Source organism: Artibeus jamaicensis, unplaced genomic scaffold (assembly GCF_021234435.1).
Source record: "Artibeus jamaicensis isolate MK-2021 breed Jamaican fruit bat unplaced genomic scaffold, CSHL_Jam_final contig_444, whole genome shotgun sequence".
In the NCBI taxonomy this organism is placed as follows: domain Eukaryota; kingdom Metazoa; phylum Chordata; class Mammalia; order Chiroptera; family Phyllostomidae; genus Artibeus; species Artibeus jamaicensis.
In genome coordinates, this window is record NW_026521831.1 from 6024078 (window position 1) to 6040695 (window position 16618).

Sequence of the window (16618 nt, forward strand, 5' to 3'; positions counted from 1 at the left end):
ACATTTTTTTAACCAAACTCCCTCAAAACAGACTATTTGATTATTTATGCTCAAAAGTATTTGAAAGAAAATATTTCCGATTCTTCACAGCTGTGTAACCCAGACCTAAGCCTTGCTTGGGTCCATCTGTACAGTGGGAAGACACTGGTCTCAATGGCACTGGAATTGTGAAATTCAAATGAGTCAACTTCCAAGTATTTTTAAATATTCAGCAATGGAGGTAATATATGTATGTACAGAAACATATAGTCAGATATATGAATATGCAGTCCAAATCCACACAGACTAGTATCAATACTTCCTTTACCAGTTTAATTTGTTCAGCATCATTTGGAGCAAAACCAAATAGTTGACCCTTGAATAACACAGATATGAACTGCACAGGTCCACTTACGTGGATTTCTTTTTTCAATAAATACTGTAAATGTATTTTCTGTATGACTTTAATAACGTTTTTCTCTAGCTTATTTTATTGTAAGGCTGGAATATACAATACCTAACAAAAAAGACACATTCGCCAATTGCCTATGTTGTCAGTGAGGCTTCCAGGCAACAGTCTGCTATCAGTAGTTCAGATTTTGGGGGGTTAAAAGTTATACAGAGTCCCACCACTTTGGGGTTTTGGTGCTCCTGACCTCTGTATTTTCCAAGGGTCACTGTATGTAGAGCAAGCACAGATGGACCAAATAAATCACATGGAAGCACTTTTTAAAAGCTCATGCATTTTATGTACACAGAAACCTGTTCTCAAGACCCTAAATGCTCTTAAATCAAACAAAATCCCAGGAAGATCAGTAACCTTATTTCCAGCTTTCTGGGAAATGGAAACTGGGAACAGATTATTTAAAAAAAAAAAAAAAAAAAAGGAAGGGTAGGAGGAGAAAGAGCTCTGACAAAGTGCAACTTACAACAGGAGACAAGAGTATACAAAGCATGCACTAAAAAAAAAACCTCAAAAAGAGCAAAGTTGTCTGGGTTCGCCTAGTTTGGGAACAAAACTTGCCTTCTCTAACTTGCTTTACCACACCATTAAAATGGACATTCTTAATGACCACCTGAGTCTTCAACAAAAGCTTAAATGATGTACCATGTTCTCTATTTACTAAGGCAAATATACAACCCATATAAGCATGACTTTGTTGTCAATTCCAAGGTTTCAAGTTTTGAAGCTTAAAAGCTCAACTTTGGTTCTTATTGAACTGGAGGGAGTGTATCTACTCTCAACACTAACAGCATACAAAGGCTTTGGTTTCAACACAGCTGAAAGGGTTAAACAGCCAGTATTTATGCTGAGGTTAAATGTCATTTACTCAGCCACATTTAAGCATAGTTAAAGTATTAGAAACAAAATACAGTAACTAATTTTAGTAGAAATAACCTGCTCTTAGGAACTATTTATAAAACAAAGACTCAACCATCTAAGAAACTGAAAAAAAAAAAAAAAAAAATCCAGACTCAATTTAGTTTTAAAAATTGGAATTGGTAATCAGTTCCTCAAATCCATATCAGAGCACAGACTAAGTAGTACTTCTAATTGTGACTATGGTGTTGCCGTTCCAAAACACATGATCCCCTATTTCACACTGCCACCATCATGCCCACAGGGCTCAGATGCCTCCAAGAGACATTTTCAAGTCTTAATGTAATTGTGAGTAACTTGTCCCTAAGTTGAAAGATTATCAATTCCAAATAATAAATTTAAGTATATCCCATATGAAGTAAAGTCTATTTAAAAATTCCTAAGAATACTTAATTTAGTTGCTATTATTACTTAGTAACTATTTATCCTCCCAAAAACATCCTGTAAGTCAGCAGGTTTCCTGGCCATTTTATCACATTAATATTTTGCCTGGGCAGATCACAGCTCATATGTATGTGCAGTGGAAATTTAATGATCTCTTAGGCAAAAAAAAAACCATGCAGTTCCATCTTTAAGTAACTGAGGACCAAATTACAGTTCACTGCTTTTAGTTTTTAAAATATTTTAAGGCTAACATATTCTATACATGTATATTCCTTGAAATTATAAACTATTAATCTTACACCTCAGAGAACATTCTGGCTTTTCTAATACCTTTCCTTCCTTGTTTCCTAGTGAAATGAAACACCTGAAATATGTATTCGCATTTCCTTCGTCAATAATGATTAAGTGTCCATTTGAGTACCACTCAAGGAAAAATATAAAAAATACTTTTGTGGGCCTATTTAAAATTTTACAAAGCGATGCTACCCCTTTTCACAAGGAACACTGATCTCTTCTGCAAGATGATTTATCTTAAAAAGCAAGACAGGAATTCCTCCATGGTTCCCTCCCTTCCAAGAATGGCAGGCAGGGAGGAAATGCAATTTAAAATCCTAGACATAAAAGATATTTGCAGGATATACTTCAGATAAGATCTAACCAACATGGACTCAAGGAAAAACTAAGAATTTCAATTTAGTTGTACAGCCAATCTTTGGAGTACTTCATTGCGTAAAAAGAAAATTTCAGATATGTGAATACCTACAGGGGTGTCCAACCTTCTGGCATCTCTGGGCCCCCTGGAAAAAGAGTTGTCTTGGGCCACACATGAAATACACAAATACTAATGAAAACTGATGAGCAAAAATAAATTTAAAAGAAGGCTTTAAGTACATTGCCGATTTTGTGCTGGGCTGCACACAGCTGCTGAGTAATAGTCTAATAAAAGTATTTACTAGAAATTCAAGGAGGAAAATGTTTGAAATACAATTTGCTATAAATAAAATTAGCCCACTGTTACCATGTTTTAAAATCTAGGCCCATAGCTGAAAACTTTTTTTCTGATATAATTTCCTGTTTGTTGCTACATCCTTACATCTAATTGTGTTTAAAGTCATTTGTGATAACCTAAAATGATTTGTTTCAAGAGAATTCAGTAAAGAGAGTAATCTGTCTTTTCATCAGATCAACTGAGCTCACAGGTACTATCTGACATAGACAGCAAACACCCTAAAAGTTTTAAAAGATTGAGCAAACTTTAAGAAACCTTCTAAGTTCTAGCAATACACATTTACTTAAATGAATAACCCTATCAACTTTTGTTCGATTTCAACAATAATCTTTCTTAAAATGAAGGCAGACATTTAAGTACTTCAGAATATTTCATTCTACCCACCTCTCATCCTAAAAGGAAGTGAGATAGGAAAAAGAATCTCGTTTCATCTTTGATTCTCAGGAATTAAGAGATGCTGATACTTTTCTACAAAACTAACGTATTATTCTCCGTAGAAGTAATTATGTACTCTATTATGTAGTTTTAAAGTATCAGAATATGTGTTCATTGGTTTGTTCAAAAGCACTTCCTCAACACTGGCTCCAATAAAAAACAAAGAAAAACCATCTGCCAAATGGAAAAGCACCACGTGCGAGGAGTGCGGAAGGACAAGAGCGTTCTGTGTTGCGCTACTTAGATGTCTACTGACAAAGCCGTGCTCCCAGAACAACAACGAAGCTGGCTCCACCACTGCTTTTCATGCAAAAGATACAGAAACAAAACACAGAGACGTCATGATGGTCATCAGTATCGTTTTAATTGGGGAAATAGCATAGAGCAATCTTGCTTCGATTATTACAAAAACACAATCCACAAGATCAAATGGTCAGGAAAGTTTCAAGCATAAAAGAAAAAAAATTTAAGTGGGACTTTGGCAAATTTTCAGCTCAGGGCAAATAAAAGTGCAAGTCCATTTTTTTAAAAGATTTATTGTAACTTACAATTTTCATCAAAACCAACACAATCAGGCTTTTAACCTGTACTAAGGTGTTAAACCATTATATTAAAACCGTTAGTAAAAACTATTACCCCCACTTAGATTCCAAAAAAAATTATTTGTGTAAGTATTTGAAGGGGCTTTATTAATATTGGGGGAAAGTGTAGGGCAATCCTATATACCATAACTATTAAAAATATTTGACTATATATTGACATTTTGTTAGCTTTGCCTATGTTATAGAAAATCTTAATGATAAATACATTTCCAAAAATACCTGAAATTACTCAGCTTAATACATAATATTAACTACAAATTTTAAAGTTCACTCCTTTGCCAAGATATACAGATTCTGAGATTGGGTGAGGACTAACATGTGCCTATGAATTGATGTTGCTACAAATGTAATAGCAGATCAGTTTCAGAAGGCAGCAAAAGGTAGGTAGTAGGGGCCAATCTTTACCTTGACAGATAAAAAAAATAAAGGGTTTAACTGAAAACAGTACGCCCTTTGTGACAACAAAAGTTCTAAGAGGATGTTTAAAGGAAAATTCAAAACTCCGTTAGTCTAGCAAGAAGAGATTTCACATATGCAACCAGTACTTAAGAGAGCAACATGTCCGACATGCCTTAAAATACATACTTGTACTTTTGAAAGAAGTTTGGAGCTTCAAAAAGTTTGGACCACTCTCCCTTACTCAGCAAAATTTCATCTGTGATAGCAAGACCTAAATTAAAAACATATTAAAATGTTTGCATGGTTCACTCTAACAAGCTGGAGTTTTAAAGATCTTAAACATACATGCGTTCACTATAACCCTAAAATAATTTTAATGAAAAGCAGTTTTAGTCTATGACTTTAGAGCATGAAGATTATTACATACACACACTTTTCCAAAAACCTAGAGGATTTTTTGAGAACCAGGTGCCTGGTAAATGACCATTACTCTACAATTCCATGCTCACAGAATGACTCTCCTCATTAACTGAAGCACCATAGTTGCCCAAGACATTCTTCCCAAAAGCTTTTGTCTTGTCTTTTTAGAAACATGCTCCCTGCTGATTCTAAACGGACAGCAATATCTTCCCATGAAGAGCCTGTTTAGACTAGAGAGATTTACACTTTGAGTCTGAAGCTGGTCACTACACAGTGGATTCCACAGCCCAAACAGACAGCCGTCAAACTAAAAAACCCTGTTCCAGTAACTTCCCTCAAAAACTGTTCGGCAACGGCTCTTCCCTCAAATTAACGGTGCTACTGGGATTCCAAAACCTCTAGAGGTTTTTGCAAAATAGGTAGTTTAGACCCAATCCTGCCTAAAGCTCTTCCCAAGAATACAGCCCTGCTAAAAATACATCTCATGTCACCCAGTGGAGACAAACTCTAATAGCATGGCACTAACCCAGCCGCTAAAGGCCCTGCTAAGAATATGGCTTTAAATATTGGTAAATCTTACAAAATATAATAAAAATAAATTGCCCAAAGGGAATTCAACTAAGTTTTTCAAGTCAATGCATAAATCTCTATTGTAATCAATGAATAAAAACACTACAATCCACCTAGTGAAAGCTTTCTTCAATTTAAACTGCAGACCTGACTACGGGGCCCGCGACAGCGAGGCAAACCCTCTGTGCATAAAGGAGAGAAGGATGACCACTTACCTTGTTTAAACTCCTCAACCATGACCATCCGTGTTGAAACGGACACATTGTACGTGGAGTTCTGCTGTGGGTATGCTGGTGTAATTATAGGCATAAGATGGTACCTATCACTGGGGTTTACCTACATACAACAACAGCCAATCAGTTTCTTCAAGTACATATGCAACAGATACTCGGACTTTTTACCCTTTAAAACTGAACCAATGATTAAATTTTATTTCATTCATAGCTGGAGTTGAGAAAGAAAACCATGTAAGGAGACACTTTTTAAGGGAGTTCTTTACAGAATCAGGATCTGGTCTGGACGAACCGTCTGTCCCAACCACTCGGGCACGACCACGGTGGCAACCTCACTAGAGACAGTGTGCCTGGCGGGCAAGGGGCTCTGCGTGGGCAGGGGCGGTGTCACACTTCCTTGTTCTCCACAAGAGAAATGGGGGTGCGCACACTTTTGAGAATGTCATACTCCCATATTCTGTGCAAAATAAACTTTAAACAAGATGAGAAGTTTTAATATACCCTCAACTTATAAAGACTAAGCTTAATTTACATAGCTTAATTTACATGGTGAAACTACATTATCTACATTGGTATCATTTTAAGAGATAATTAAATGATTTAATACTATTCACCTTAATCCATATACTAAGTATAAGTGGCATATTTCCATAAAGAAAATTGTAAACTCACATCCCTCCAAAAATGCCTTGGGATTTGGAAAACTTAAATACATAGCTTGATATAATTAACAGAACTTAAAACTGACAATATTTTTGATACTGTAATAAGATAGCAAAACAATATAGAGAAGTGGAATTTTATAAACCTATAAATCCTTATTCAAATCTAAATATTTTACCCATTGATAAAGTGCATGTTGTTAACATTTAAACTGATTAAGCAATAAAGACCATAACTTCCCAAGAAGCAGAATGGGAGCTCTTCTTTAGCCCAATTGTGTTTTTGTAATCTGAAACACTCAAACCAATTTTTATAATTACATCATAATAAAGTGATATTTCTTAGAAAGTATCTGTCACAGGTAACCATTAAGCAACAGCTTTCCTATACAACCCAATTTTAACAGAATATTTAGATCAAATAAAAAAAAAACAGGGATTTTTAGTATCCTTTTATTTTTTTTAAGCACAAATGCCCACACAACTTTGACTTACAAGGTAGTTCTATATAAATTGTCAGTGACCTTGATATTATAAACTATGTACAATTAAATGTAGTTTACAGGGTACATAATTATGCTTCTCACATCAGAGGACAATTATATTGGAGGTTATCTAAAAAAGAGTGTAATACGAACATGTCCACTCATAGGTAGAAGGATGGAAAGTCTCCCTGAAGTTTATGCAGATGACTTTTACTTGTTATTGCAGTGTGAATTTGTAGGGGAAAAAATAATACACTAACCCTTGGGTCCCATACAGGCAAATTAAGATTGCATTCTTCAGGCTGTTTCAATAGCACTGGATTTGGCCATTCCCTGTTTGAAAAGATTGTAGTACTTGATAAGACTTGGATATTACCATCTAAACGTATTTTGTTAAACATACAGCATTGTGAATGTGACCCTCCTTTATTCATTTTGCCCTCTTGGTAAATAATCTTTTATGCCTGTTGATGTTAGACTACTTGAAATACTTTTTCCTCTATGCAATCATGGTAGCTTTCTTAGACTGAAGTCAAACACCTTCCTCTGCCTCTCAAAGAACTACCCTAAAAAATTGACATGTTCACCTCAACCTTGAACAGGATAAATCCCTCTTGAAAGACAAACATCCTCTCTTTATACTAGGCTCCACCCAAAGACAAACGAGAATGAAAAAGTAAACATTATAGGCAAAGTATAAATAACTATAAAAATTGACTAGAAAAGTTTTCCTCTATCTCAGAACATAAAGGCTGTGAGCATGTGCAATAGTTTGCCGTGAACACGCTATTTTCAAGACGCGCCCTATGAATTAGCTACTCCGTCCTTTACAGAAGAGATCAGAAACTGGGTAGCATATGCTATCCAAATATCAAGATTACTTCTTAAAAATAGTACCTGCTATGTATGTGTAGCATTTAGGAAAAACTCTGACATGCTTTATTTAGTTATTCTCATCAGACCTAATTATGTATGATTAAGTACTATCAACTTGGTCAATAACGGAATGCGTGTTCATTTTGCACAGTCTACATTATCAACTGCATCCAAAAACTCTGGTTTTATAAAGTAACCACACAAGCCTTTCTTCAGAGGGAGGAGATCTAGGAGTTGGCTGGAAGAGGGAGGAAGACAAATCTCTAAAATCAGTGTGATTAAAACCAAGAACCCTAAGCTTTAGGGCCAAAACAACTACTATAAAATGACAATAATCTTTTATCTTACTTTTCTTAAAAGAAATAATGTTTGATAAATGTGAACATGCTGAGATGAGGGAACTTAAAAAATTTCTGCAGGGTTAATGACTAATCTCAAAGGGATGGTCAACTGCTTTTTACCAGGCACTTAATGGTTATTCTTAAAAGCTTTTTATACATGTTTGTATCTTAATATTTTATCAAGATGAATGGGCAGCTAAAAGCAAAAAAAAAAAAAAAAAATCACAAGAAGCTAAGGGCCTATAGATTTACAAGAATTCAAAGAGTAAATGGTAGTATCCAAAGTAACTAATATTCTAGCCTACCAATTCATTGGATTTTACAGATATTACAGCTAAAATTCAGAGTTCATTTAGAGGGCAAGTTTATGCATAGAAGTACAAACAGCAACTCCCTTACTATCCTGGGAAAGCTAGGGAAACGGAATGTAGTTAAGTTTACCATTTTATATACAACACAATCTGCCCCCTCTCCCAGGACTACCTAAATGGCTATATCATGAACTAAAATTTGAATCTGAAATCAGCTGCAGAAATGTCATAGAAATAAGACTAAACTTCAGTGTCTACAATCAATTTTATTTTAATATAATCTAAACACATACCATTTAGAAAATACCAAGAAAAATTTATGTACAAGAGTTGATGCTATTGCATTTGGATAAAGCTGGCAAGTTCTTGCTACCAGCATAGCCCAGGAAACACCACCGAGGAAACCTAATATATTGGAATAGATGTTGTGGCCTGTTGGTAAGGGAAAAGCAAAAAAAAAAAGTTAGTGTTGAACAAAAACTTAAATATTTTTAATAAGCTAGCCAACAAATTCTGAACTCACGTTTGGCCCACAGTTTGATAGCTCTCAGAGTTAACCTGAAGTTGTCAATGTTTGGTACTAGGTGTAAAATTTCATCGGTTACCCTGCAACCTGATTAATAGGAGTGAAAAAAACAGAACATTAAATTATCAAAAACTTAATGATAATCTCTTTTAATTTTCTGACATTAACATCAAATTCTAAAATAACTACCTTATTTGGCACAATTTGTAATACTAATTCAGTAAAGAGACAATGTGACACTTTGATCTCCTGCCACAAACCTTATCCTCAACCAAAACATCTGCACTGTCATTTGCCTGCTTTCGAACTTCCAATCCATAACTCAAACTTCTTCCTCCTAGGCCAAACATAGCAAGGATGACTTGACCCACTTAAATTTCCAAGAATTGTTCTTCAAGATCATGGTAACAAGCAATGCTAATAGAGTGTTCAAAGGCAATCCTTTCGAACACAACAGCTGGGAACAGTACAAAGGACAGCGCACCAAAATTAACTAGGGCTACACAGTGAGACCCACATCATGGCCAACCGAGCACCAGTGTCTGACATCTTTCAATATTTCAGGAATTATTTTTAAAAGTGCAAGATGAGTAAAATAAATGAACAAATAGCCTCTAGAGTCTGACTATTAAGTAAAGCACATTTAATTTGAATCACTACAGATATTATGGCTATAAAAGGTTTCATTATAAAATGGGAGTTTAAAACTGTTTCACATTTGACAAAAACTGCTAATATGCAAATGGAAGTAAGTTTTCACATACCGTTAAGACTTCTTATGCATCGTATATCTAAGTTTTTAAGCAGACTGTCATCTCGTAAGTCCAAGTCTTCTGGAATAGTCTGCAGTGCTAATCTTGCAAATAAAATATCAATCTAAAATAAAAACAAAACTTAACATTCTGTATCTGTTGAACTACTTTTAAAGCATTTCTTTAAAAAAGAGAACAGTATTCCTGCCCTGGCTAGGATGGCTCAGTGGATTGAGTGACAGCCTATGAACCAAAGGGTCACCAGTTCAAATTCCAGGTGGGGCACAAGCCTGGATTGCAGGCCAGGTCCCCAGTTGGGGGTGCATGAGAGGCAACCACACATTGGTGTTTCTCTCCCTCTCTTACTCCCTCCCCTTCCCCTCACTCTAAAAATAAATTATATATTTAAAAAAAGAAAACAGCAGTCCTTAAAGACAGGATCTTCTCCTCAATTATAAACATGGCAATGCTTCCAAAAGTCCAAACACTATTAATTCACAGCATAACTATTTTAATCAGGTGATAAAACATAATAATATGAAACAGAACCTACATGTCATTTTAATCATAGTTACTAAGTTTGACTTACTAAGTTTATTCAATGCATCTAACTGGATTTACTTAATCTGCTAAATTCATATGCTGGGTTGACTTCCCTTAGTTCTCCCTATGAACTGTAAAATGATTATACACTATAAGGTGTACAATTATAATGGCACATCCTTGTATTTAGCCCAAATATACCTTTTACTAAAAAAAGAAGCTCCTTACTTAAGAAGTTACATATCTACCCTATTACAGTATGCTTCTCCACCTCAGTTTTGACTAAGAAAACAAAAACGGACACTAGCTGACTCTGAAGGTTTATAGAATGCAAGGATCTTCAAGAAAAGGTGGGTGTTCAAAGAAACAGCAAAAATTTGTTAATTACCCCAAAGGTATGACTGCATACTTCTAAACTCTGAGTGCTGCTGAACAAGCCTTTTATAAAATCACTTTAAAAACAAGTATTTTAAGAGCTTATTGTGAAAAACTATTCATAGGTACCTACAGTAGGAAGAAAAACTGTACACAAATAGTACTTGTGGTATGAGTTTTCCAATTACAGATTCCAGAGCCCTAATTTAGACAGAAATAAAGATTATATGCTCACAAAAATATTAACTCAGAAAGCACCTCAGTGATGACACTGACATTTAAAAACAAGAACAGTTTCACAGAACATTGAAATGGAAACATGTTCCCCCAAACAGTATTATTTTACTTAGAACGAATACATAGAAAACCCATTAACCATTTCAAGGAACCATCCAACTTTCACCTCCACCCTGAGACATGCACACAAATGAGTGTGCTTTCCCACAAACACTCCCCCTTTGCTGGTGACGTTCTTCCTGAGAAGCCGTCACACGACTTCCCAGGCTGCTCTATAGTCACTGCAGTACCGGCAGGAAATCAAAACCGTTTCGCCTCAGTAAATCTTCACTTAAGATGCCACTGTATGTCTATTCAGAAAGGGTGGTCATCTGGCTTTTCATGGACGACTGAGCTGGGCAGCAATTATAGAAAACACCTTTTGCCCTCACTGGTGTGGTGCCAGCTTAGTTGGCTGGGTTGTCCCACGAAGTGAAAGGTCATCAGTTCAATTCCCAGCCAGAGCGCATGCCCGGGTGGTGGGTTTGGTCCCCAGTGGGACACATGTGAGAGTCAACCAATCAATGTTTCTCTCTCATGTCGATGTTTTTCTTCCTCTCTTTCTCCCTCCCTTCCCCTCTCTCTAAAAATGAATAAATACAATGTTAAATTTAAAAGAAAACTTTTTTTTTTGCAAAACCACGAAGCATTTATTTTCAACTCTAAAATTTTATAATCTTCACTGTCACCATCAGCACCGTTATGTGTGGGGAAAGTAATTAATACAGTTGCTTCGCTGGCAGCTTTGTCCAATTACTTTCACTACACATGTTGAAAGAGGCAAAAAGAAATGCACAGCATCTCAAGAATTGGGAGTTCATACATCCTCCCCATCAGAAAATAGGTTAGCATGCATAATATCACACAATTTTCTCTCAACTTCTTTATATATTTTATTTAAATGAAATCAAGGCAAAATTCTATTTGCAAAAATATATAGTACTGTCTTAATGAGACTTAAAAGTATACAAAATTGACATATGAAAAAACTGCCAAGTAAACTTTTATAGCAGCATTTCATTGTCAGTTTCATTATTTGTCTATATTTTTTTAAAGGTTATTTATTTATTTCTAGAGAGGGAAAGGGAGGGAGAGAGAAAGGGAAACATCGATGTGTGGCGTCGTCTTGCACAGCCCCTGCTAGGGACCCGGCCTGCAACCCAGGCATGTGCCTCAGACCAAGAAACAAAACTGGCCACCCTGTGGTCCACAGGCCTGCACTCAATCCACTGAGCCACACCAGCCAGGGCGTTTGTCTGTATTCTGGCCCCTAATTCCACTATACTCTTTTAAAAGAGTAAAAATGGTATTCTACACAGAACAAGCAGTCGCTTCCATTAAAAAATTAATTCTTATTAATATCACACCAATTCATCAATTATATAACTTTAAAAGAAGTTTTTAACCTACACAGGTTAAAATTCCACCCAGCAAAAACTGTGTATCTGAACTTCACCTTACCTCTATCCCATCAAAACACAGTTTGATAACTGGCACAAATGCCTCTTCAACAGCCTGTAAGAAAATCAAACAAGTTCAATGTCTCTGAAACTACATTAGACCTATACTAATTTTAGTGCTTTTAAAAGACTGTAATACTTGAAATTGTTTAAATATAATGTAGCATAATGTCTCACCAACTAGCTTTAACACCCCAGGTTCTTGAATTAGACAAACCTTAAGTTCAAATCTTTGATTTATGCAACTCAGATATGTGATCATGGCCAAAATGCATAACACTTATTTTGTTTGCCTCATTTTCTACTTTGTTCACAAAATTAGATTTATGACTTCAGACTTACTGTAAAGAATTAAAATGCAAACATAGAGAGTAAGCAATTTAAAAGGTATGGCAAACTTTTTAAGAGTTCAAAAAATGATGGCTATACCATAAAATTCACTCAATTGACTAAACTAACTTTTATAAATCTTCCCCTTTCACCCCATTTACGCACTCTTAAATCTTTTACTTCTTCCTGTAATTTCAACTTATCATAGAATGAGGTGAAAAAGTCACTTCGATCAACATGTCTTGGTGCAACACACAAAGCATCAATATCGGCACCTAAAAAAAGATTAAGCCCATCAAGCATTAATTACTATTTCAAGAAAATTATTTTGCATCTTATTATAAAGTATCTGACGTTGAGACTCTGTTAACATTATACTGGTGAGCCTCTAAAAACTCAACCCTCCCCTTAACAAAAAAACTTACTGGTCAGTATAGGAATAACATGATTCTAATTAATGGGACTGCCTTTGCTAGAGCTTCCTCCAGTTGCAGTGGCCTAAATGAACTGGGAGGCAAAGAAAGGTGACCCAGAAAGGACCTATGATGGCCACACAGAACTGGTGGAGAACAGAGCCAGCATCTTGATGTCATCAGTCACACACTTGTCATCAGTAAAACAAAGAAAGTTTTCTTCTACACTGTGTGACTGGTGCTTTGAGGCTGGCAACGAGCCCCTAAACAGGCCCTACAGGGGTCAACATCAAGAAGAACCACTGAGAAGAACCCAGCAAGGTAGACCATATAGTAAGATATTTGTTATTAATGTAGTGCTTGATAGGAGGCCAGCACTGAGTATGCAGGGAGAACATGAGAGAGATGATTACAGTCAGTAATCGACTGTAACTGGGACCATAAATGGGGGTAAATGGAATAAGTGTAGAATCAGGTCAACATTGTCTTCTTCCTCAAAGTCAACAGCCAAGTCACTATCAGGAAGGCTGTTATTTAGCATATTCATGATGCAAAAGAACACACGGAACACTACTGACACCAACCAAGCAGTGGGAGATGAGGAGAGGGAAGGATGCCAGATCAAAGAGAACACATAGGAGGTCTGCCCAGAAGGGACCCAGCCATGCAATATGAAAAAACAGAGCCATTTACTGAAGATAACAAGATACAGGAAACACTGTACACAGGACAATGACTCCTCAGTCTCCTCCAAAGTAGGCACCTTGGGACCTCACACAGTTCTCCCAATCGCTATCAGCTGTTCCATCATACTTTCCTGAACCTCATCAACGATAGTCTGAAATCTCTTCCCCTTCAAAGGTGATTTTAGTTTTGGGAAAAGCCAGAAGTCACAGGGCACCAAATCTAGGCTGTAGGGCCTAGATTCACCTGGGTGAGTCACCTGGGTGATTTGACACTTGTCAAAAAACTCAGCACAAGACATGATGATGCTTGAGTGGGTGCATTGTCATGATAAAGCTGCCAATCACCAGTTGCCCATAGTTTGTGGCCTTCTGAATAATCCAAATGGTTTCCATAGAGAAATGTTCAAGCTAAATGTAAAATCTGATGCAGATTCATTGCTCCTACTTAGTCATCTTGAATGTGACAGCCACACAGTAAACATGCTCACTCAACGGTGTCAACTGCCCCTACTGACTAGTACAGCAAAGGTGCCATTGTTCACAGATGCACATTCCAGTCCACTCCTCCTGGCTGCCAGGTCTCATGGATGTCGCGCAAGTCATTTTCATTATAATAACATTGGCTGAGCTTTTTCCAGACAGACCTCGTATACATTGACAGATAACTTTCAACACAGAGGCCAGTGGTTAATGGTTGAAAAGTACAGCTTCAGAATGCCCCGCCGAAGAAGAACCCTCGAACTGCCCAGAACTGCCCACATGACTGGTTGAAATTGTTCAAGCTCTACTGCCTCTGTAAGTCTCAGCTCCCTATGAACGACATGAGAGTAAGAGTACTGAGGAATAAATATTGTAACGAACACCGAAAAAAGTATTACCTCTGTGCTCAGTACAAAGAAAAAGCTCAATAAATGCCCCCTGCCATGGTAGCAGTTTTATTGCGTTCTTATCTGCACAGAGGAAAAACTACAAGTGTCAATAAGGAAATAGTAAAAGCCAATCAATGACTGCAGATAAACTTTTTTATTCTACTTAACTGTATTTTGCAACTATAATAAAAGTATGGGGAAAAGAAAATCCACAGGTTACTTTCTGAAAGCTTTCACCTGATCTTGCTCGGATGCCCAGGTTAACAGTCTCCAGGGAGAAGAAGCGGCACAGAGGTCCGCACTGCTCAGAAGAACGTCCTAACGGGAAAAGGCTCTCCTGCCAACCCGGCAGCCGCTGGGCACTCAGCCCCTGGTGGCTGCTCGCACTCAGCCCCTGGTGGCTGCTCAACACTGAGAGTTGCAGCTACTTCTACTGAGGGGCTAAATTTCAAATTTTGCTTCCTACTGCATAAACAGCACCAGTACAGAAGTCATCAATTTATTTCTTCCCCCTTACCAAATGCGGGTCCCTTGACCTGCTCTCTCCAAGCACGTTAGGGCTGTATGATATACTACAAGCAACTGAGATGGGTGCGTTGTTAAAAATTTTTAAGAAATGAAAAGTATTTCTTTTCAAAATAATTAAAACAATATTTACCTTTTGTGTGTACTCCTAATCGGTAAGATCCAAATGTAAAAATTTTTCCTCCAACATTTTCAATTACAGACTGTGGAAGATTCTGTTAAAACAAGAAGAAAATAGTTGTTTTCTCAGTGGATAACAAAGAAAATTATTTCAAGTAACAGTGTACATTTTAAAAACAACCAAAATAAGATTTCAGTGCAAATTTAGACAGAGGATAAACAAGCTCTAGAAAATACCAGCCTTCACAGATCAATCTAATTTGAAAGTAAAGCAATTTTCAACCTCTAATGAGTGTTCTTTGGTAAAGACCCTCACTTTTTTGGAATTTTGCCACAGTTCTGGAAACTGCTTTAAAGAAGACTGCAGTAGAGATCACGTGACTATACAGGAGCAATGATTCAGAGATTTTTTTCATGACAAAGTAGCTGCATAAATTATGAATGTTACAATTTAACAAAACATTCTAATTGCTTAAAAGATTATATTACATTCAATGATTGTGCCAAACAGCCAATGGTGCCGACCTCACAGCAGCGATTTTCAACCAGCGCACCACAGAATTCTTATAACACACAACACCTGGCAACTCAGTGATGAGCAGTGACCTCTTTTCCCTCATACAGTCAGACTGGAAAGTAACAACAGCTGACAAAACAACAGCTGTCCAGTATAAATGTTCTGTCTTGAACCATAAATATATAAGTCACATAGTAACAGAATCGCATCTTACTGGTCACGGCGCATAATAAGGTTGAATCCGATTGGTTAATTCTTGGTACCAGAAATCCTTATATACAAGTACAGGCACCTGATTTTTTCAAAAGTCACTTTAGAGCAAAAAGGGTAGGTAATTACTATTATTATTTTTTGTAAATCAATCAAAATTATGCCTATTATCATATCAGCAAAAAATATTTTTTGTTGTGCCACTGAATTTCAGTAATTAGTTTACGCATACCATGAGGTAAAAAAAAAAAAAGGTTGAATATTGCTGCATTAGAGTATAATTTTCCCATATAAAAAGTCACTGTACTGTGAGGCCAGTAATGCTACATAATGGTTTATTTTTAGATTTCCAAAAGACTTTGGTAGAATGATTCTGAGCAGGACTAATCACTGATGGCTTTTTAGAGAAGAGACACCAGAAGCTGGGAGAAGGGAAAGCATTCAGTACACCTCCCTGACCCTGGCCCTGAAGTTCCACGGTGAGTACTCACTCTCCCTGTTGATCAGGATGATGTGTGCCCAAACAAATTTTAATGTGTGCTAAGTCAGTCACTTCTTTCTACCATCTAATTACTCAGTATAGTCCAGTCTTACTGAGTACCAGAGCAGACTACTTTTCCCTTTGCCCTGGAAAAATGGCACCATCGATTCAATTTCAAAAACCCTAGAAAAAATTGTAAAGATTCAGGGACTTCCTGTGTTTTAAAAACATATTTAATCATTGCTTATAGAAAAGACAATCTATAGCTATAACATTACATTTGTCAGAAGTAGTCAAGGTCAGAAACCACCAAAGACCCCAAATAGTCAAAGAAATATTAAGAAAGAAAAACAAAGTTGGAGGTATCACACTACCTGTTATCAAATTTTACTCCAAGGCTATAGTACTCAAAACATGGTACTGCCATAAAAACAGGGACAGAGACCAA

The 16618-nt window shown here is 36.6% G+C and overlaps 1 protein-coding gene across 2 annotated transcripts in view; it reads right to left on the reverse strand.

Moving 5' to 3' along the window:
• The window catches only part of PAPOLA (poly(A) polymerase alpha), a 62719-nt gene that overhangs the window by 25655 nt on the left and 20446 nt on the right, over window positions 1-16618 (reverse strand). For both annotated transcript variants that reach the window (XM_037130349.2, XM_037130348.2), the window contains exons 4-12: window positions 14976-15057; window positions 12515-12624; window positions 12021-12074; window positions 9378-9489; window positions 8611-8700; window positions 8381-8519; window positions 6820-6892; window positions 5395-5515; window positions 4376-4460 (exon numbers count right to left, since the gene is read on the reverse strand). In XM_037130349.2, the coding sequence (XP_036986244.1) occupies window positions 4376-4460; window positions 5395-5515; window positions 6820-6892; window positions 8381-8519; window positions 8611-8700; window positions 9378-9489; window positions 12021-12074; window positions 12515-12624; window positions 14976-15057 (866 nt within the window). The remainder of the gene's footprint in view (window positions 1-4375; window positions 4461-5394; window positions 5516-6819; window positions 6893-8380; window positions 8520-8610; window positions 8701-9377; window positions 9490-12020; window positions 12075-12514; window positions 12625-14975; window positions 15058-16618) is intronic.